Source organism: Typopeltis vanoorti, chromosome 18, assembly GCF_054136105.1.
Source record: "Typopeltis vanoorti isolate ZY-2024b chromosome 18, IOZ_Tvanoo_1.0, whole genome shotgun sequence".
NCBI lineage: Eukaryota > Metazoa > Arthropoda > Arachnida > Uropygi > Thelyphonidae > Typopeltis > Typopeltis vanoorti.
In genome coordinates, this window is record NC_143566.1 from 106,980,144 (window position 1) to 107,003,226 (window position 23,083).

The following is a 23,083-nucleotide window of genomic DNA, read 5'->3' on the forward strand; positions in this document are numbered from 1 at the left end:
CACTAACAAAGTCATTAATTACTCTAGCACATACTTATGACAATTCCGATTCTCTACACATCACACTAGGCATTCAAATTCCTCAGGCTACTTGATTACTCAATTTACACTAATCAAACTCAATATTAATAAAACCATTTACTTCATTAACACACAACTATGTCAATAGTAGGCACTCATGATTCTTAAGATAATTAATTATTCACAAATTATCAACACTAGCTAGCTTACTTTTAACACTCTCTATCAAATTCTAAAGTCCTATTATAAATCTCCCTAATCACTTTAACAGTTCCGTATTATGACAATGGTACCTATCACAAACAACTTCTAGTTAACATAAGACAAATTTCACAATACCTTTCTTTAGCTTCACTTACGGGCCTTTACCTTCTACTGAACGGACTTGCTTGTATAACTTCTTGCAATTCAGGGCTATATAATCATCTGCGCCGTCGGCTGTACCATCCGAAACGAGGACATCGACATCTTCACAGTTTCCTATGACTCCATGGCATATTTCGCTTTCTACATAAGAATAGGGGAATAACTTTCCCGCTCACCTTCGATTCCTTGTTGTGGCATGAGGATATAAGCCATATCTCTCCACTCAGGAACACCGTGAAATCCACTAGAAAACCCAACTAAAACCACCGCTACTATCCAAACGTTTCTTCTCCTCTGGCAAAAGGCAAAAAGGCCTCAAGCCTCCTTGACTATCTAAACGTCTTCCCCCAAAACCAAAAGAGCCTACTCTTCGAAAAAAAGCCTCGAGGGGGGGGGGGGTTTACCAACCCTTTTATAGCTGCTTCCCTAACGGCATCCTTTCTTACTTCTTTCTCCCGCCTCCTACTTGTCTTTCGTCTGTTTACCAATTGGGTAGCATTTTGCCGCCATACGTCATTTTGATCGGCAACTCGTAACGAAGGTTCTATCCGGGTATAGGCCCTAAGCGATATTCCGTTATTTCTCTTGTTAGCCTCTATCTTAACCCCTTTTCAAAACTTTTCCCAGAATTCTACTTAATGCTCAATCTGTAGCCTCTTACATAGCGCATCTCATGACTCATTCTTTTGTACTTATGCACTTAACTCTTTCATTCTTAATCGCATTACTAAATTAATTCTTAGTTAGCTACTTATTTAATAAATTCCTTGTTTAGTCATAATACATCTTAATACATTCCTTTCTTTTGTTATTTTAACTAAACAATAGACCTTTACATTTTACTCAATTTATACTGGATGCAAGAATATTTTATTAATTAAATTATCCTTTTTATGGAGGGGTTTTTATTTATGTTATTTATTTCTCATGTTACACCATGATAACTGAGAATACTATATTCTCAAGATTTCAGGTGTAACAACATTTTATTTAACTGACAACTGAAGTAAAATATAGTAAATATTCTTTCAATGCATTTTTCTGAAATGGGTTCAAAAACAGCAAAACATTTCTCTTCTGAATAAATTTATTATAACCTAGTTGTAAATTATTTAAATAAATAAAAAATAATAAATATTTTGTATTTTATTGAAAAATTTTAAAATAACAATAATTTTATTCGCGCACCTTTTTAATTTTTGAAATATGTTTATACTTCTGGCCGCAAGGAATGTTGTAGACTTAGATTGGGAGAAGAATTGTCTGCCTAATTTTTCTATTGAATTTTGGGAGAAGAATTGTCTGCTTTGGTTTTATTTAGATGAGTAGTCGTTGTGCTGTAAATTAGTGATTTTTTAGCTCGAATTTAAGGTAAGAGTGATTGGAGATTGTCGATTGTGAACATTGACTGGACTTTTCATGTTATCAAAATGGGTTCTTTTCAACATTTGCTCAGTGTAAGGTAAGATTTTTGCTTTTAATGCAACTTTCTCGGGCCCTGTGCCCATCAGTAGTCTTCTGCCTGCAGAAGGAGATTTCAACTACCGGTCTACACTTGGTGGTAGGAACGGACATGGCAGGTCCTGAACCACACAAAACTCCTATTAAATCACAGGTCAGGCGTAGACATGCACTTTCCGTTCGAAGACCTAAATTTTAAACAATATCAGACGAGTAGAAATATTGCTGCATACCAAATGGCAAGGCAGAGTAGAGCTCCATAAGATCCCAGCAGTTGAATCAGGGAATTACCGGCCCTCTCCCCAGCACTTCTCAAGACAACACCAGAGAGAATGTGTCAACAGCTGACGCTCAGTCGTTAGAAGACACTGACGACTACCGGGTAGTCAGCAGGAAAAAGTGTAAGAAGGTGTCTCCAACCGCAGCGCCTAAAGCACCGATGGACACAGTGGCACAGCCCAAAGATAGAGTCCCACGGGTGATTCTAAGTGCCAAAGAAAAATGGTCGACAGTTGCGGAGGTGATGAAAAACACCAAAATTAAGTTCACATCGTCTAAAAACACCGATGAAGGTGTCCGCATTCAACCCAAAGGAACATCGGACTATCGTCCGCTTACTAAGCTCATGGACGAACTGGAAATTCCATACCATACATTCTAGCCAAAGAGAGAGAAAAACTTAAAGGTTGTTATCAGAGGTCTAGTGGGAACGATAACATCAGAAGAGATAACCACTGACCTAAGGTCACAAGGCTTAGAGCCGATAAAAGTCTCGCGTATGTATCGAGCAGACAAACGTCCCGTGCCTCTGGTTTTAGTGGAAATTAGCAAAGATCAGAGAGATTTATGATCTGAAGACTGTAATCTAGTGATAAAGACTGAACCACTCAGAAAAAAAACATCTGCAGGACAATGCCACTGCTGCCAGAAATACTGGCATGCGCAGAAGCTCTGTAGAGCAGAGTACAAATGGGAGACAATCACCCCTCTCATACATGTTCCAAATCACGCACTACTCCCGCTAAGTGCGTGATTTGGAACAAATGGTGGCGGTCCGCATCGGGCGAACTACAAAGGCTGCACACTCCACCCACCCATCTAACCTCCCACCCATGAAAGCTAGGGAAACAGAAGCCCAATCAACTCAAAAGCGTAGAACATCTTTTGCAACAGAAAGCCCTCTGCGGACTACTGCAACTAACAGATTATTCGCCTCAGTGGTTTCCTCTCTCACAAACCCGGCAGAACCTGTTCCAAGCAATCAAAACTCTGTTGCTATTCTAGCCGCTACCTTAGGAGAGATGTTAACTGCTTTCAACAAAACAAACCCCCAATCAGAGTGATACAAAGGAATTCCTGAAAAATACCCAAGACATATTCTCAATGCTTAATGGATAATCCGACTATCTCAATTAATTCCATACAGATTGCACTCTGGAATGCTAATGGTCTCAGTAACAAACTCCTGGAGCAACAAGAATTTGCAGACCACTTCAGAATTGATATTCTCTTAATTAATGAGACGCATATTCGGGCCTGCGACAACCCTAAACTTAGATATTATTCGCTACTCGGAAATGATAGACTCAATGCCAGAGGTGGCGGCAAAGCCATGTTTGTCAAGAAAAACATCCTTTATAACGAAATCAAGAAGACCACTACAACAAATATTGAAGAAACTGGTATTCAAGTCCACACCAGTAACGCAGGCAGCCTAAAAATATACTCACTTTATAACCCTCCTGGCAAACCTCTCCAAACTTCCGATCTCTCTCTCAATTGCTCGATACTAATGAAGCAACAATCATGGCGGGAGACCTCAACTCAAAACATCCCTTATGGAATAGTGAAATATTCAATAATAATGGCATGATGCTTTACAACTTTGCTATACTAAGAAACATCGTCATTGCAGGTCCAGTTGAACCAACGCACTAAGGACCGCAAGGCAGATCTGATATACTGGATATAGCCATCTTCAAGAACACATCTCGTCAATTCCAGATACAGGTGATTAACGATCTTAGTTCTGACCACAACCCAGTACTACTAAGCCTAGGAGGAGACTCTGAACACATCCCCAGCCCAGACCTGCACAAGCTTCACTAAATTCAATGTCGCACTACGTACTCTTATAGGCTCGGTACCAACTCTCTCCTCCTGTGAAGAAATTGACGCTGCTGTCAATAATCTAGAAAGTACAATTCATGCTGGCTTGGCAGCAGCCTCCACCGTTACCACCCCATCTCAAGCAAACCTGCTTCTGGAAGAAACTAAATCTAATCCGTAATAAAAACAGAATCAGACGCTGTTATCACAACACATTATCTCCCCAAGAGCTAAATAGGGCAACAAATTGCAGGAACCAACAGTGGGAAAGAAAGCTGTGTTTCCTAATTGCTGAGGATAACTCGCTGTGGAAGTTGGCTAAAGCTCTCCGTACGGATCGTTCCAACATCCAGCCCATTCACGGTGAAAGAGGCATAGCTTACAGAGATGATGAAAAGGCAGAAGCTTTCGCGGACCCCCTGGAACTTCAGTGTAGTCCTAACTACATGCATGCGGATTTGCTTTTCATCGAAAAAATCCACCGACCTGCGCGCACGCTCCGTCAGCACTGCAGCCGTGAAAAGCTAGGTCTATTAATCTAGCGATGAGTGAATAAAATAAACCCCAGGCAAACACTGTACGTCTTCGGTGAGAGATATCATCTGAAAAATTTAATGAGAAGGCTAATTAGGAGGGCCCTCCCTCCTTTTAATCTCCGAATACCTTGAGGGTATTACCCTTACACACGGTAGTTGTCTCGATAATGTATTTTTAATGAAGTTGTATTAAAGTTCCGATAGAATGAGTGAGTAATTCGAGAGACTACATGTTCGTATAGTCTGTCGACATGAGTTAGTACTATTGAGTCATTAGTACTTATAAAGGTGATCTGTTGCTTTACATGTCTTCGCATGCATTGACCATATCAACATACGGGCCCCCAATCAGTACGTACGAGGGATTCTTAAGGATTGTTTTTATTGTTTTCCCGGTTTAACAGTGTTTTTGAATAAAATATCAAAATTATGGTAAAAAAAATTTTTTTTAAATTAAACATGAAAAAATATTTTTTTATTATCGATAAAATTATACAGTTTGGTATAATTCAAAATTACTTAAAAATAAAATCCATTCCTTTAATTACAATTAAAGAAATGGATTTACAATTTTTGGACATTACAATTAAATCCTTTAATTGTAATGTCCAAATATTTAAAGAGACGGAGTAAACACGATAAGCACTATGAACACTCTACTACTGGCGCAAACTGCATATAAACAACAGTGGAACTGCGCGACGGACAGTGCCGCATTACACTAATAGCTCGCATCTCACTATGACGTGCATATGCTTGCGCGCGTAGCAATAGGACACTGTGGTAAACACAGTGCTGCTAGCGCCCTCCTGAGTGCTACAAGGTGGAATTTTATTATTTTTTTATACAAAATAAGAGAATTGTATCGGATGATAAAATTAAATATTACAAGCAATAAATAAATTAATAAATATATTTATATATCTAGAAAAATTGGAGGTGCTGCAGTTCCGCAGTGCCTATGAACGAGCCGCCCCTGCTTCCAACTAAAAACATAAACATGGTGTTTTAATTTATTTCCCTATACGTTTTTGACTTTTTGTAGTATTTTTGGTGTGTATTAAGAGGGACGGCAAAAGCTCTAGATACGCCACTGATTCGATCTGTTTCCTAAGTTGGATATTCCTTGAGAAACGTGTCACAACCATTGACGAGGTTTCGTTTGATACGACCCTACTTATCAAAAACATAAAAAAATAAAAGAATTCCAACAGTAATACGATAATTTATCCAAAGGTTGAACAACAGTGATAAAGCAGAATACACAGACACACATCAATGTGGTTTTCAGTATACATTAATACATAGCATGTAAAAAAATAAATTATTTATTTCGTAATTATTTATATCTAAGATTACTGATACTTGCATGTATGCAAATATTAATAATACTTGCATATATGTAGGTATTGAGGGGGGGGGGGACTATATCTGCATTGTTGAAATCCTAGTTTATGTTTGACACAGGAATGTATACATTAAATATCTGCATCACAATTTTTCCTAAAAAGCGTTTTTTTTTTAATCTCTTTGTCTCTGGATAAATAAATAGCTAGAATAAAGTAAGGGATATCTCCACAATTCTATTTATGAAGCCACACTATAAGTGGCTGAGACAATATTTAACAACACTTTCCCCCTTCTTTACATAGTCATGAAAATATCTTTTTAAAGGTCATCTTAAAATGTCTTCCCTCGTCACTCCAAAAGCCGTACAAGTCCTACACACTTATATCCACCTAAGCTGTGTGTGTGGCCTTGTTTTCAGAACGTATTGGCTCTTGTTACATTGATTTATGAAGGGGGTCTTTAAAGGCATTCGAATTTAACATCTTCCAAAAATATCTACTGCTACCCGTTATGGTATCAGAGCATTCTGTTAGGAATCATACATAAAACAATCTTTTATCCAATTATTCTCTGATTTTGTTATTCTTTTAAAATCAACTCTTATTGTGCAATTTCGTTTTATTTTTATTTTTTTGTTTTTCTCGTGTTTGAAATTATTTTTTGTAATTGTTGAATTAAATGCTCTAATTCTCCACTAATATTTTTTGAGACTTAATCTCAAATAGAACACATTATATTTAATATTGATGGATTGGATCTTCTCTCTGTGTGTATGTACTCTGTATAAATGTAATACTAATGCAAAATGCATGTTATGAATTCCAGCGCCATCCATTATTCAAAAATAGAATTATTATATATTTTTCTATATGCAGTATATTGTTGAACAATCAGGGATCGAAAATCCTTTAGTGTATGTACACTAATTCATATACTAATAATATCGTTCATATAATAGATAGAATGTAGATTATTTAAATTAAGTGGATATTAAATCCCACATTGTTTTAAAGCAGAATTTAGACGGTTTAAAACAATGTGGGATTTAATATCCCCTTAATTTAAATAATTTACATCGCCGAAATGAAGCCTATTGGCTCTTTATTTTAAATAGATATTTAGATTCGTTTTTGTCACTACACGTCCGAGATTTAGGGGGGGCAACATCTATCTCTCTTCATTTCTTTCTAACTAAACGAAACATGGCTAAAGAGCCGAGGAGGAATGAAATTTCAATAAACAGTAAAAGTTAAATTTAGTTTGAAGATATAAATAACCATAACGAAAGAGGTCCGAAAGATACAAAGAATCTTGATCTAAAAATGGACCATCGGTGACATATCTATATCTTAAAGCTTTGGGTTCCAGACTTTTTGTTTATTTATTTATCACAAGTATAGAAACTATCCAAAAGATTTTTTTTTTTTAAATGTATAGTTCGCAATGTTAGGTTTCCGTAGAGATGTCATTTATTATAATTTGATTGCAACTTTAGATCTTTCGTAAAACTTTCGTGCAAATTTGACCGCTTTAATGAAAAAATTACACGAAATGTTTCCAAAGCATATAAAATTGTGTGTTACAATTGACAAAAATTAAACTGCCTCATGGCATTAGTTATTACTTTGGCTGTAATCCCTCATAACAATTAAACTCTACACAGCACCAAAGCCCAAAACAACGGCTCAGTTGTGATAATGAATTACATAACTATACACGGATGCTATTACTAATATTAATTCATATTAAAGTTATTTAATATGAATTAAATGCCTATTCCGTCCAGGCAGAATAGGTGTGTGTACACACACACACACACACACACACACACTTATATATATTATTTTATTTCATGATAAATATTTATTTATTGATTATTTGTTTAATAATTATTTGTTAAAAATTACTTTATTTAATTTAGCGATGGTATTTTATTTTAAATATATAATTTATTAAAAACATGCTAATTATTTATTTAACCAGAATTTTATTTTTTTAATTTACCGATAAACTACATGTATATTTTCTTCCTGACTTTTCCCCTGAATCAAACAAAAGATTGGGTGATGACAAGTCAACATCTCAAAACGACACTCACTTTCTTAACGTGGATATGGGAGAACTGGAATATAATCCCAGTTACAGAGATCTTGCTGATGCTGAAATTCATCATATCTTGGAAGATGCCATGTTTAAACCACCAAAGCGAGTAAGCTGATATATTCATTGCTATAAGTTGGTGTTTTTCATTAAAAAAAAAAAAAAAAGTATTTTCTAGCGAGTAGTGTGTGCTTTAGCAATTAAAATGTTAATGGTACACATTAAATCAACAGAATCGAAATGGTTGCTATAGTAACAGTTGCTCTGTCGAATAAGAAACTTTCTGTTAGAGTATCGTTTGCTGAAATATACTGACGGCTGTTTTGCGCGATTAAAAATAAATAATTAATTACAGCAATAGGTGGCGCTACCGGATTTCATTTTTTAATAAATACAGCGACAATTTTCATACGGATTAATTAAATCAGAGTTGATCGCTTCCATTACAAACACTATTATGAATAACATATATCAACAATATTTAAATTAATAAGTGCGTTTTAATTTAATGATCATACTATTGCTTTTAATAAATATTTTCTGGTTTCTTTCAGTTATTAAGAGATGTAAGGATAGAATGGAAATTAGTGACTTTTACAATATTTTACACTTATCTGCTTTTAATCTCTGATTCGTGGATTAGTTTAGTATATAATAGTTTTGTGACAATAGTTGATTAGTTGTCTTATAACAGAATTGTCAAACGTTTTAAATCTTAACTTTCAGACTCGACGGTATAGCAGAAGTGAAGTGGAGGAATCTGAATCTCATCCACCCTTCCATCACCATGTACGGATGCAAATACGTAGAATGCTTAACGAAAACACGCAAAAGAAACATCGTCAGACAAAAAGTGCATCACCAAGAATATCGTCCAAGCTGGCAAATAAAGTGGCAAATCACAGGAATAACAATATAAACCAAAGTTAGTTGTTGTTCATGATATTCGAATTTAAATAATTATAAAAGCAGCAAATTGCGCGTTGCTTATTGGTATTATTTCTCTTCTGGAGTTTCAATCGCTTTTAAATATACAATTTTTAGTTTAGTGCATACATACGTATGTACTAAACGAAAGGTGCTTGATAAGGATTACACCATCCATATCCCAAAAGACAATGGCAAGAACCATCTCTACTGACTTTTGTGTTCGGAACTTCTTTGGCAGTGGCGAATGTTTGTGTGTCCATTCCATTGACTGTTGTTTGGTCCTGGTCATAGTGATGAAGCCATGTTTCATCAAAAGTCACAATACAGGCAAAAATATTTGTGCCTGATTTCTCAAAATTACCTAAAATCCCTTGAGATGACAGCACACGTTCTCTCTTTTGGTCGGCATTGAAACATTCGGGGACCCGCTACAAATGCTGGTGGATAATGATCCCAAGTCGTTCCCTGGATATCCTCAGAGTCCTTGCAATGTGTTTGGGTGATATTCGTCTATCATTAAGGATCCTGGCATGAACTGCATCGATGTTTTCAGGTGTGATCGCTGTGGAATGTCTTCCTGACCTGGGGGCATGTGTTGTCTCAGGATGCCCAGACTTGGGCACCCATCTGTCAACTGTTGAATATGCTGGGGCACAGTCCCCTAAAGTCTCACGCAAAGTTTGGTGAATCTCAGTTGCGGACTTTTCTCGCAGCACGAAAAACTTGATGACGGCCCGCACCTCTTTGTCTTCGAATTTCTTCAAAATTTCTGACGTCTTATATATCCTAAACAAAATTATTACAATTTGATTAAACATTCGGGTTAAAGGGTTTAAGATATGTTCTTTCTTGTGGTTATATCAGTTACATTAATATAAATTTTTGTTCTAGGTGTTTATTAGGTAGCGTGTCCAACGTCGTTTTATTATGATGTTTCCAATTGTGGGAATGCTTAACTGTTACACAATATCACGCATATTCCTAAAATGAACATCTGAGTCTTCTGACTGTCACATGACATTCGCTCCTATGAAAGGCTGTTAATTCCATTGTGCAACCATCGTTCGATAGGATAGTACCAATAAAAGCATGTGTAACCCGTTTTTCCGACACCATTGGCCTTTGAACCTGTTGAAACAACATAATGGCACTCAGAATTTAATCTTTGGGGTAGGGGGGGGAGGCGAGTTGAGTAGACGATTTGAGAATACAAACTACGCATCGCATACGACCAATGACTGAGCATCTGCAATGATCGCTAATTCATAAGTATCATAGAAATAGAAGACACGACAACACAACATAAATAAAAAAAAATCGTAATTTAAAAAAAAAAAAGATTTTTAGAAAATATTCTAGTATTTTTTTTTCTTTTTCTTTGGGGGAGCCAAGGGCCCTTGGATCCCCTCTGGGTGTGCCACTGATGGCACTCCATCTTTGTCTTCATAGTAATTTCATGTGACATGCGCAGATGTATGTAAAATCATGATTTTGGTAATGCACAAAATGCACTTTTATTAATCTCTTATAGACTATCAATATTTAAAAAAATATATATTAAAGTATTAACTGTTCCAATAACTTTTATACAGGAATAAACGTCACGTAAATGTAGATATTTTGCCTGTTTCAGCAGCACTAGCTCATTCTGTTCCAGTTCTCACGTAATTTGTATGACCAGTCTCGCTCCTACTTAGATCCGTATCCTAAACGGCTGACTTGCATTATTTAGTAAAGAAATAGCCAGAAATTATGCAAGTCAGAAGTTGTATAATTACACGCAATGACTTGCTACCTACTATACAGTGCCAAATGAGTAATATTATAGACCTCTCCAAAGAATTTTCGATATATTCTTCTGAGTTTGTTTTTACGGACTTTTTCCCTTTGTTAAGTGGCCTTGAAGAGCCCATTCCTTGATTTGGAATGGTCTCTTCGTATCATTAAAAAAACCATGGTAAGGAAAAATATTCAATAGGTCCGTAAGCCTTCGTACACATTTATCCTGCGGATTTAGCAGTTTATTTCATCTTAAGTAAAAATTAATAATAATCCCTGTTTGGATTAAAAATTCACTATTGGGCTTTTCTCCTTCTATTTGAACTATGATACCCATAAAAACTGCTTCTGATCAATCTTGCAGTCTGGTTGGAGGGAAAGAGGTGGTGTAGTCATGATGTTTTGGCTCATCGATATGTACTTTAAGATGTATTCCAAATCTTTGGTCCATTATTATTATTCAATCTGTAACTAATGATATTGGGTAGTATTTCACAAGCGACATACAGCTATTTGCTGATGATGCAAAGAGAGGTAGGGTAATCAAGAATGCTGTTGATATAGAATACTTGCAGAATGATTTTAATAGGCTGGAATTATGGGAATGAGAAAATTAGTGTCAGTAAATGTAAGATCATTCACTTTGGCGTGATTAAATATCCAGTGTCGTATTGTATTGGTGGGATTAGGCTAAAAGAAACTGATGAGGCTAGGGATCTTCGAGTGTTAGCAGATAGGAAGTTGAAGTTCGGGGGCCATTTAGCAAAGATTGCAAATACAACTCAAAAGATAATTGCAATGCTAAAACGAACTTTGACTTGTAAAGATAAGGATATCATTTTGCATTACAAGTCCTTTATAAGATCTTACTTGGACTATTGTGCACAGTTCTGGTCTCCTAGTTTTCGTTGTGATTCTGATATATTGGGGAGAGTACAAAGGAGAGTGTTAAAATGATATCAGGATTACGGAATACTGATTATGAAGACAGATTGAGAATTGGTAGACTGTCGACACTAACAGGAGAAATAGGAGTAATATGATGGGGACATGCAAGCTTCTGAAAGGGTCATACGGGATTTCAATTGATGGAATTTTTAATTTTATGGAGGGTAGGAAAAGGACAAGAGGGCATCCTTGGAAGTTGAGAATGAATGTCGCTAAGAAGGGGATGAGAACCCATTTTTTTTTTTTTTTCTCTCAGGGTAGTGCACACATAACATCCAATGGATTGCTATTGGATGTTGTGTGTTTGCACACAATGAGCGAATGAATTCAATAACAAGTGTGACAGCTGGTGAGAGTAATATGTGGCCTTCCTTGATGATCCCTAACTCCCTGGGGTTTTCTTAATAATAATAGTGAGCAGTGATCTAATTTTTCTAAAAAAACAAAGGTGCAAAAAATAGATAATTGAAAACTTGATGAAATATTCATACATATACCGAAATGTTGTTATTAATTTCAGGTTGTTTCCTCCATCCTAACTCCCAATTTCACATGAATGAAGAGAACCATGTGGGTTCCTATACATTACCCGGTCAAGTGAACTCGAACCGAGATGAAGACAACGCAGAGGACGAGGGAATAACCTTTGTCGCTCATCGAAGAACTTCATCGATCCCATCTGTTAAAGAAAATAAACGTAAGATAACAATAGAATAAGAATGCAAATATACGTATTGAAAATCTGATATATTAAAAAAATTGAAGAATAAAGTTTAATTCATAATTTTGATTATTAATGCGCTTGTAATTAAGAGCACACATTTGTATTTATTTATTTTTTATTTAAAAGAATTGAAATTTCGATGGGGTCTTGATGCTCCCAATATCAACTTCTCCATTCACTCTTCGAAAGCTCCAAATATGAAAACTGCATTTTCACTGAAGCAGTTTTCATATTTGGAGCTTAATTTGGCGAGTATATTGAGCTACTACTGAGCTCGGTCTATTCTGTGCTGGATGATGTCACATGAGTAGGCTGGCCATACGTACCGTTTTGAACGGGACAGTAGATTTTTTTTCATATTTCCAGGCCGTCCCGTCGTTTTAATAAAAATGTCAATTTTGTACCGTTTGTAATAAAACCTATAAAAATACCTTAATATTGGTTAATCATAAATTATTATTCATAACCTATAATCATATATCAGTATCATAGATACCAATAATTTGTATAACCATGGAGTCGCATTGTTCGATACTAAATATCGATATCTGCAGTAATTTATTGAGAGAAAATAAAAAATGCATGTTGGCAACACTTGCGCGTCTCAGACGCGGCGTCTGTTCTGCTGTAGCGTTAGTTTTTATTTTGCCTGTATGCTAACCGGGGGCTTTGTTATTCAATGCTGGTGGTTTAAATTTCATTTTTTTTTTTAAGTTTTAAGTCTATCCTTGCAACATCAAAGAGGCGAAACTACAGTTTTAAAGACGATCCACGGAAATAATTCACATTTATTAACCACGATACCGGCCAAGACGTCTATAGACGTCAAGGTTACCATGGATGCGAAGTGCATATTAAACTTATAATAACATTGATATTACATTGAAATATATGATGGATACGAAGCGTATGAGGATGTGTATTTTATCCATAATGGCCAGTAAGGTGATTAAACTGGACAAGCTGTGTAGTGATGGAACAAAAGTGGTATGCCAACATCGTAATGTCCATTTTCCCGTTGCTCGTGGAGGCAGAAGTGACATCAACCAACATCTACGTAGCCAGAAACATAAGGATGCAGAAAAGACTCTGCCTTCAGTTAAAAACATCAGCTCGTTTATGGTGAGTGTGATGGTGATAATGAAAGCGATAAAATTGTAGCAAGTGAAGCTCTTATTGCTTATCATACTGTGCGACACGGCCAAACTTTTCGCGCAATGACTAATTGTCGACATTGATAAATAAAATTTATGAACCAAAAAATTTTTTTCAGCATGTACCAAATCAGAAGCAATAATTACCAACGTTTTTTCACCATACATATTGGGCAAAATAAAACTTTTTTATCGTCTTACTTTTTCATGAATACAGAATATTGCATAACCCCCGTCCCGTTTTTGTCTCAAGGAAATATGGTCAGCCTACACATGAGTTGTTGAACAACTCATACCTACACTAAGCAGTGTGTCATATGCAACATAGCAGACCCAAGAAGAACCTCTTGCTACCTGAACATGACGTTATATCCATCTTTCTTAGTCAACAAACAAAGAAAACAGTTTTTATGCCCAACCCTTCGGTTTTCCAAAATGTCTAATATATGTGCACTGCTTTTTTATACATTGTTTACAAACACATGCTTATTTAGTTGTTTTTGTTTACGAGTTTTTGCTGACACTACACTTTTATTCGAAAGATATAGTTTAGTATTTCAGTTGTTGGCATATCTGTTTGAGTTCTGTTATTCAAAACAGCAGATGTGGTTTAGGACGCATGTTATATCAGACATGGCTTCGTCAAACCATAAACATATTTGTCTTACAAAGAGAACATGTATAGAACGATAGGAGCAGATCAAAATGAAGTCTTAGAGACATATTACAAGCAATTAAGGATGTGATTGTTTTATTAGTTTTGAAAACCCCAAATTTAGCTTACATCTTCCGTTATTATAATCCAACACGTGTTACTTGTATAAACACGAAGATCTTTGGGATTGTGCCAGAAAACATTTTTACCTTTAAGAGCTTGGGAATTTCTTAGTGAAAAAAAAAAAGTATCGCTTGTAAACAGATCTTGTGTAACTTGATCGCCTAATTGCAGTGGATATGTTAGACGCCAATCAAGACGAGGAAATCGGTCCAAAATAGAACTGGTAATTATGTGAAAACAACTATTGTTCAGTGCCTAAGGACACGCTACCAGCGTTAAATATCTTGAAATTACAATCGAATAGATCTTTGACTGGTAGACACAAATTTGCGGTGGAATTATTTAACTTACCTTTTCACCTCCTTGTCAACGTCGTTCTAGGTTTTTAGGATGATGGAATGAAGTTAAGTCTTGATGACATTGCTTTTTTTATTTTGCTTTAGCTATCATTACTTTTTATTTTCTCTAATTGCTAGGTCTAGTCCAATACTACAGTACAGCACTTGAATGGCTTAATGACACATAATTTCAGAACCATGTATCCTTGGTCCACCTGGTTGAGAGAGCAAATAGTGTATCTGCTCTTCAACCAAGCGTACATTGAAATACTTTTTCTGTCCTTAGTTGATAAATTTCATCGCCCTGTGTGAGATCACTGCATTGCTTATTGGTGGTCTAAGTGGCCTGAAAAGCTCATTATTTGGTTTTATAAACAGAATTTGCAGACTGTCTAACCATTAGTCCAACCATGGTACTAAATTATTATAGCTTTATAGCCTTCTATAGGTGGCATTCATATATTAAAAAAAATAGTAGTTACCATTGTTAGACCACTAAATCCAGTTATTTATCGTGGAAGGGGTGTCACTCTATACCATCAGTGGGACACAGACGGCAGTGAAGAGTAAATGTTCCTCCATCGACAAACTATGCCACTACACACATACACAATGATACTGTCTACCTCCTACTAATAGTATCTTTATGTGTGTGGTGTGTGCTTGCTCTGATCAATTTGTTTATATGCAGGATGAAGAACCTAAGTTTCTGGTGGAAAACTCTTGCTAGCTTCGTATGTGATTATTTAATTCACCATTAACTAAAAAGTCTATATAAAGATTCCTCAGTTTATGACGAGAATAGAACTCAGTTGTTTTTCAATCAAAGGGCGTGATGGTTGGTCATTCTTCCAGCTGCCCTACGGCTAATTAAAAATAAAAATTTTAAAAATAGTTAAAATATTGATAAACTAGATAACATTTTTATTATACTTCATGCAAAAGATACACATTTGTATGGTGATGAATTTTTTTTATTTCTTTACAGAAGAATCTTCCGCTTCAGAAGAGCCTCCAGCCGAGTCTGAGATGGTAACTGTAACAGAATCCACGTTACCTTGGAAACGTGAGGAAGACTGTTCTGATGGAAAATGCGTCAGACTTCAAAAGGAGTTTCCACCTTGGTTGGAAAATAAAGAATATTTTACTGGATATCTTTCCCCTACTACCACATTTCTTGATAGTATAACGGACTCTCCGCGAAAAACACCCGCTGCCTACGAAATTTTTAATAAAATTAATAAAATTGAAGAAGATGATGAAGATGGAGAATATACAAAAGAAAAAGAGACAAATTCAGATGCCCATAGTTCTATTGAAAATGCAGAAAACAAATCCCATAGTGCTCCTTCTAGTGACAGGAGAACAGAAAAAAATGAATCATATCATTCAGATAAAAGTTCGTCTGCCACACAGACCATGAAAAATTCAAACTTGGATAAGAGCATATCCGGTAATCCTGTGTCTATAGACATTGATAATGAAGAGGAATGCACTGATACAAAACTCTGACAGTGAATTTAGCATCGGCTATGTGCGCGAGATAAAACTGTACAGCAACCTTCGGGCAAAATTACTTTCATTTTTTAGCAGACGGCATTCACAACATTGTTTTCAGATAATAGCATTCACTAGCATTTGGAAGAACTGGGCGCCATCTGCAGTCACATTTAACGATAGTTGGGCTATGCATAATATCTCAGGATAAAAAAAAGCTGATAAAAACAATGCATGTTTGTTCTTTGATAAAATGGACAAGTGAGTACTATTTGCCTAAAGAATATTGTTTTCTCCTTGAATAGTAACAGCTGCTACACATTTATCGTTAAAGTTATTTTGTTATATAAAGTTAAGGAATTAACTTGGCTAAATAAATCTTTTGTTGAAATGAAAGTCGTGTTTACGACGCCCTCTATAAAAAAACACTTTTTGTTTTAAATGTACAACTTTATTTAGTTTCCTTTGTGTGTCGATAATTTCCTGTAATATTCAGAAAGGCAATTTAAGTTTGATGTAAACAATTAACTTTTTTTTTAAAGTATAAATATTTTGGAAAGTTATATTATAAACAGAGCAGGATTAAATTACTTTCGAGTGACAAATGGAACTGCTTACCATTCAAGTAAAGAATTATTTTTAAATTCATATGAATTGATAATAAAAAGGAAAGAAATAACGTCAAAGCCCTGTGTTGTATAATAAATAGGGCTGAGTAGTACGAAAAGCTAATTCGCTTAATTGCAGCAAGAAATACTCAGTAACAAGTCCGTATACAATAGAGTCTCTATTCCTACAGTTTTTAAGAATAGTGCAAGATTATGTTTCTTTGAAGTGCTTAATCAATAGGACTAAAGATTTAAAGTTTTCTGAAAGAGCCACTATTATATCATTGGAAAATTAAATAAATAAATACTTGACTAACTTTAGAAGCAAACGAAAACGTATACGGGATCGGTGGTTTTTCTTTCTTTGTGAATGCACCACCTTTAGTGCTACAATGATTTTATTTGTAAAACAAGACTATCAAATTCTGTATATATTCAAGGTGAACGGAAACTGAATATTAAAATGCTGTAACAAGTGAAGGTTTTACGGGATTTAGCCATCTCATTCTCCTCTTCTTGGAGCTTTTAAAGGATATTGTATTAAATATATTTTATTTATTCACATTATGAAAACCTTTTCCATCATCTTGTGAATCTTTTCAGTTTGTGAAAATTTTTACGAATTCACTGAATAAGACAAACGGTAATTATGTTCATTCTTTCTTTCCGTGTGATGATACATCCGTGAGTCCCCTCTACAGGGAGGGACGGCACCATCTAATCCCCCCCCCCCAATTTTATCCGGGCTCCGGAACCGGCATAACTGACGAATCAGGTCCATGGCTGGGTCAGTATTCCTGACTGTAATCCGTTTTTGTTCACGGGACTGGTTTGCCTGCTTGTGGGATGAAAAACCCCAGATAAACTGGTGGAAAAAACCCTGCTGTCCACGCCCAAGACCGGCTAACTTGACTATGGCTGAGGAAGATTCTTAAGCTCCTCGCGTCGTTGACGGGAATCGAACCTAAGACATTCCTTTCCCAGGCATATGGTTGCGAAGCGCATAGCCACTAGGCTAACCGCGCTGACGGTGATTAAGTTGAAATGCAGGCATGCGTCCTACATTAAATCATTAATAAATTGTAAGTTATGAAAACTTTAATACAGCTTTGTGTCCCCTTTATCAATGATAGATTAATTGCATTAAAGTTGCAAAACGAGTTTGATAAATCCTTTTAAAAAAGTTGAGAACGAAATAAATTTTAAAATGTGCTTCCTGGCTTTATTGCGTACGGAAAGCACCCATTTTTCGTAAAAAAAATATAAATAAAATAAAAATAACCTGTTTTTCGTAAGTGCTGAAAATACAAAAAAAAAATTAAAAAAATGGTAATGGCACTTAATTTGACTGATCGAATGAAAATTATACGGGAAAGCTTATCAAAAATCATTCAGATTTTTTTATGACTTACTTTATGTTATGTCAAAAGTACAATCTTTCAATGTATCGCTTGCAGGTCTGTTTTGGAACGACTGTATTTTTATGAAGATATCAATTCTAAAAGACAATTTATGAAACTGATGCTGACGAAGCATCACGGTCTGGTCTTGGAGAAGAAATTCTGATTCACCAGAACTTCAAGACAGTTATGATTGTCAGCATTTCTTTGACGTGACTACAGGAAGCGAGTGTTTCAAATTTCTTTTTTTCTGATTGCGAGTAATAAATTCACTACTGAGTCATGTTTTCTCCTAGGAAGTGTCAGGAGGAACTGGCCAGAAGATCGTTCTATTCTTCTTCTATCCACAGCTGGACGAAGGTCTCCCCAATGGTTTTCCAGGCCACTCGGTTTTCTGCCTCTTCCACCCATCTCACTCCTGCAACTTGTTCCAGTTCATCCCTCCACCTTCTTCTTGGTCTTCCTCTTCTTGCTCCATCCATTGGTCTCCACTCTGTTGTTTTTCTAGTCCATCTCCCGTCACTGCATCTGTCAATATGGCCAGTCCATTTCCACTTAACCTGTTTAATGTATTTTATGATATCCGTGACACCTGTTTGGGATCTTATCCAGGTATCTGTCTTCCTATCTCTTAATGTTATTTTAGCATACTTCTCTCCATTCGATGTTGTGTTGTTCTGTTTAGGGCTTTTGTTAAGGTCCATGTTTCTCCTCTGTATATTAGGCCAGGAAGTATGCTTGGTTGAAAGCTTTTCTTTTTAGACTCATAGGGATGGCACTTCTGAATATCTCTCTCATTTTCCCATAAGCCATCCATCCAAGGTGGATTCTTCGTTCAATCTCTTTTCTTTGGCAGTCCTCAATAGATATCAGCTGGCCCAAATATACATATGAGGATGAGGTAATTTGTTCTATTTCATGGTTTTCAACTTTGACAGTTCTTTGGTTTATGTATTTATTCATCATTATTTTTGTTTGTTTTTCCTATTTATTTTTAATCCAATAACTCTGGAGGCTTCATTTAGCTGATTTAGCCTTTCTTCCAAATCTTCAAGATTATCTGCTATTAGGACAACATCATCTGCAAATTTCAGATGACGCAGCCTTTCTCCATTTATGTTTATTCCTTTTGTTTCCCAATCAAGGCTTCTAAAGACTTCCTTTAGTGCAGCTGTAAATGATTTGGGAGATATAGTTTCGCCTCGCCGGATGCCTTTTTGTATTGGAAACTTTTCATAGTTTTTATATAATTTAATTACAGAAGTTGCATTATTGTAAATATGTTTTAGTGTTTCAATATATGATTTTTCAGTTCCCTGAGTTTCAAGAGCTTTTAGTGTTGCAGATGGTTAACTGAATCAAATGGTTTTTTGTAATCTATATAGGCCAGACATAAGGTTTGTTGTATTCAATTGATTTTTCAATAAGTTGTCTTAATGTGTGAATAAAGTTCAAAATATTGTAATTCTTCCTAAATCCAGCTTGTTCACAGGATTGCATTCCCTCTAGTTTAGATTTTATTCTATTATTTATAATTTGTGTGAAGATTATAAATATGGTGGGGAGTAGGCTTATAGATCTGTAGTATTTAATTTCTTCCTTATTGTCCTTTTTAAAAATTATTGTTAGAAGTGAATTGTTACAATTTTTTTGGAATATCTCTCTGTTTTAGGCATTTATTAAAGTTTGGTCAGCTGTTTAATGACAGGACTTCCTCCTAGTTATAAGAAGTCTACCGTAATTCCATCTTCTCCTGGGGCCTTTCCATTCTTCTTTTCCCTGAGTGCTATTTTCACTTCACCTTCTAAGACAGGGGTCGCCAAAGTTATTTGCCCGTCGACCCCTTCAAGAGTTTCTTGACTTGTTATCGACCCCCTATATTTTACTATTACGTAATTATAATAGGACAAGCAAAAAAAAGATGCTTATGTGAGTTTTTAGATTGTTTATTTTATAGTTAGTGTTTATTGTATGTATAATATAGTATATATTATTATATTACTATTACTACTACTATTACTATCACTAGTAATATCACTGGTATTACTAGTGATATTAATAAACTACTGGTATTAATATCACTGGTATTACAACCAGCGCTGCTCAACTCTTCAACATAGAGAAGTTTAGTGCGTGAATGAATAACGATTGAATTATAAATTATAACTCTCACTTGTATGTCGATGCGCAAAAATGAGACTGGGATCGAATACTTGTATCAGTAAATAAGAACCACGCACGTGTTGCAATCTCGCTCCCACTGCGCCGGCCGGCAGGAACCACCAACATCCGTTTATTGGTAAATACGTCATTTTGGCCTACTTGATTGGCCTCAGTAACTATTTTCATGACCTTACTCCATCTTACAGGTCCTATTCATGGACCTGTAAGATGGAGGTACTGATCTCATGATTCACTCTTAATTGCGTTGTCATTACCTCCATGTGTTTTGTCATGGAGGTAATCCAAGTTAACTGAATTAATTATTACCCATACAATCATGTCTTATATTTTTCTATCGACCCCTTTGGCGACCACTGTTCTAAGATCTCAGGGGCATCGTATTCTTTCTCACTCGAGTTATCCATAGTTGATTCTTGGATGTCTCGGTCGTTATCTTCATAGAGTTCAGTATAAAATTCCTGAATTCTTTTGATTATTGCTTTTCTATTTTTTATACGTTCACTATTTTTTCCCTCTTACTGCAGTTATTTTCTTTCTATTAATCGTTCTATTAAAGGCATAAAAACTAGTATCGATGTTTAGTTCCAACTCAACTCTTTCGAAATAGATCAGTCATGTTAAATTCCAAATGAACTTAGGTCGTTTGGAATTACTGCCAAATCAGCTAATGCTATTAGCGAATTCATCGTGTCTGTTCTGATCCAATTTCGTTGGATCGGAACAGATTGCCTCTATAGCTCACCTTCCGAAAGGGTCGAGAGTGTTTGGCACAGGTATAGGCCTTGACTGCATGCATCAAGAAAGGATATTTAAAACTAAAATTAGGGCAGTCCTGATAAATTTTACCGGCGCTGATGATATTGTGTTGTAACTAGGTTTGCCACCTGAACTTTCAATGAAAAAAGAAAGAAATATCAATTCTGATTTGTTGCATGTTAACACGCTGGAGAAACAAACTGCAATAATAGAAGCATAGTAACTAATAGACAACCGTTGCCAATCCCAGCGAATGAAACACGAACGTTGGTTTCAGTCCGCGATTTTATTTTATTTTAATCTACTTCATTCACAAATGCAAAAGTAGAAAGTGATAGGAATCATCATCACCACAGCAGCCATTGTCGATCTACTGCTGGATGAAGGCCTTTCCAAGATTACTCCAAAACTCCCTGTTCATGGCTATCCTTTTCCATGTCACTCCTGCAAATCTGATGTATCATCAATCCACTGTGATTTAGGTCGGCGTCATGGACGTTTATCCTCTCGTTGAATCCAATCCAGATGATAGGAATATAAAATTGAAAATAGCATTATACTATACTGATACATTGCATAATTCAACCTGGTTAGTTTAAGGTTTCGGAATGGTAAATAAAAGTGAGGGAGAAGGTGTGTGTGGTAACCACCATGACAATAGATTAAAAAAAATGGTTATAAGTTCGATTCTAGTCATCAAGAAATTTATCGAGATGTTTCTTTCCTGAGTTGTCCAATTTTTAGCTCAGGTAACTAAGGTCCGCGCTCCATTGTTAGCCTTAACTTTGTTAACTGAATATAGAATTCGCAGTTGTTATGAATTTTTTTCTCACTTTCGTTAATGGTTGCTGTTGACGAGATTACTCTAATCTTCCAACAATGACGAAATTAGAGAAATCCTTCAATTTATTTCCAAAAAACGTGAGGGCTAAGGAGTAAAGTCCATTTCCCTTGGGTATAATATAATATACAGATGTGGTGAATTTATGTATATGTTATTACAAGAGTAATATTTTACAAAAGAAATATACAGTGGCAAAGTCAGTTCTATCGTTTGGCAGTGCTGTTTTGATATGTCCAAGTATTCGACGATGAATATTTTCAACAACGTAAATTCACTGTGCCTTCATTTGTCATAAAACATATGTATATTGATCTGTATATTCTGTGCAAAAGAAAATTTTCTTAATGAAAATTACTTGTAGATATTTTTATCTATAACGATTATTCGTTATTTTTTAGTTTAATTAAATAATAAAAATCTCTTTGCAGAAAACTTATAATTAAACTAAAAAAAATCTAAAAATACTTGTCTTAAAATTATATTTCTATTCCTTTTTACTGATAGTTATTACAAATCTCCAGTTATGGATGGATCCATAACTGGAAATTTGCAATTTTTCAAAATCCTATTTTGAAAAAAAAAAAAAAAAAAAAAAAGTATAAATCTTTAAAAAATACTAATTTTATTGATAATGTTCATCATGGTTAATAATAGAATCATTGTAATATAGCCAGGTAGAGGTCGCTGCATTGCACTTTAATCTACATAGCCTGATGAAGAAAAATACTAAAGGAAAGAGTATATTTCTAGTGCAAATATATATTTTCTAAAGATGTTTCTTCGGATTAAGAACAGTCAGAAAAATGTATCAAATCCCGGGCTATTTTTTATATGTAAATATATTTTATTGAATAATGAGCATTGTAAAATAAAAAGGAGTAAAACTTGTAGATAATGTTATTACAATTATACGGATCGTAATGTGTAGAACTTATTTCAGGTAATAAATTTACTTGCAATATCTTATTTGGTGTTTTTATTGAAATCAGTTCCAAATACTTGGGATATAAAAATCATTACTGTCAGGGGTGTAGTCCTAAAAGAAATAGTGCCAGGGCTACCTTGGAAACAAAAATCCAGAGCATAAAGTGCGGCATTTATTATTATTATTATTATTATTATATTAATTTTAACTATATTATATTAATTATTATATTATTATATATTTCAATTAATATTATATATTAGATAATATAATAA

At 35.2% G+C, this 23,083-nt stretch overlaps 1 protein-coding gene across 1 annotated transcript in view; it reads left to right on the forward strand.

Annotated features, from left to right (window-relative positions):
• Positions 1-22,849, forward strand: part of LOC150097037 (sodium/hydrogen exchanger 3-like) — a 126,783-nt gene extending 103,934 nt beyond the window's left edge. Inside the window, exons 9-12 of the mRNA XM_090408607.1 lie at positions 7,902-8,052; positions 8,670-8,868; positions 12,121-12,297; positions 15,583-22,849. Coding sequence (XP_090264733.1) covers positions 7,902-8,052; positions 8,670-8,868; positions 12,121-12,297; positions 15,583-16,106 — 1,051 coding nt within the window. The 3' untranslated portion in view covers positions 16,107-22,849. The remainder of the gene's footprint in view (positions 1-7,901; positions 8,053-8,669; positions 8,869-12,120; positions 12,298-15,582) is intronic.
• Positions 22,850-23,083: the final 234 nt, after the last annotated feature.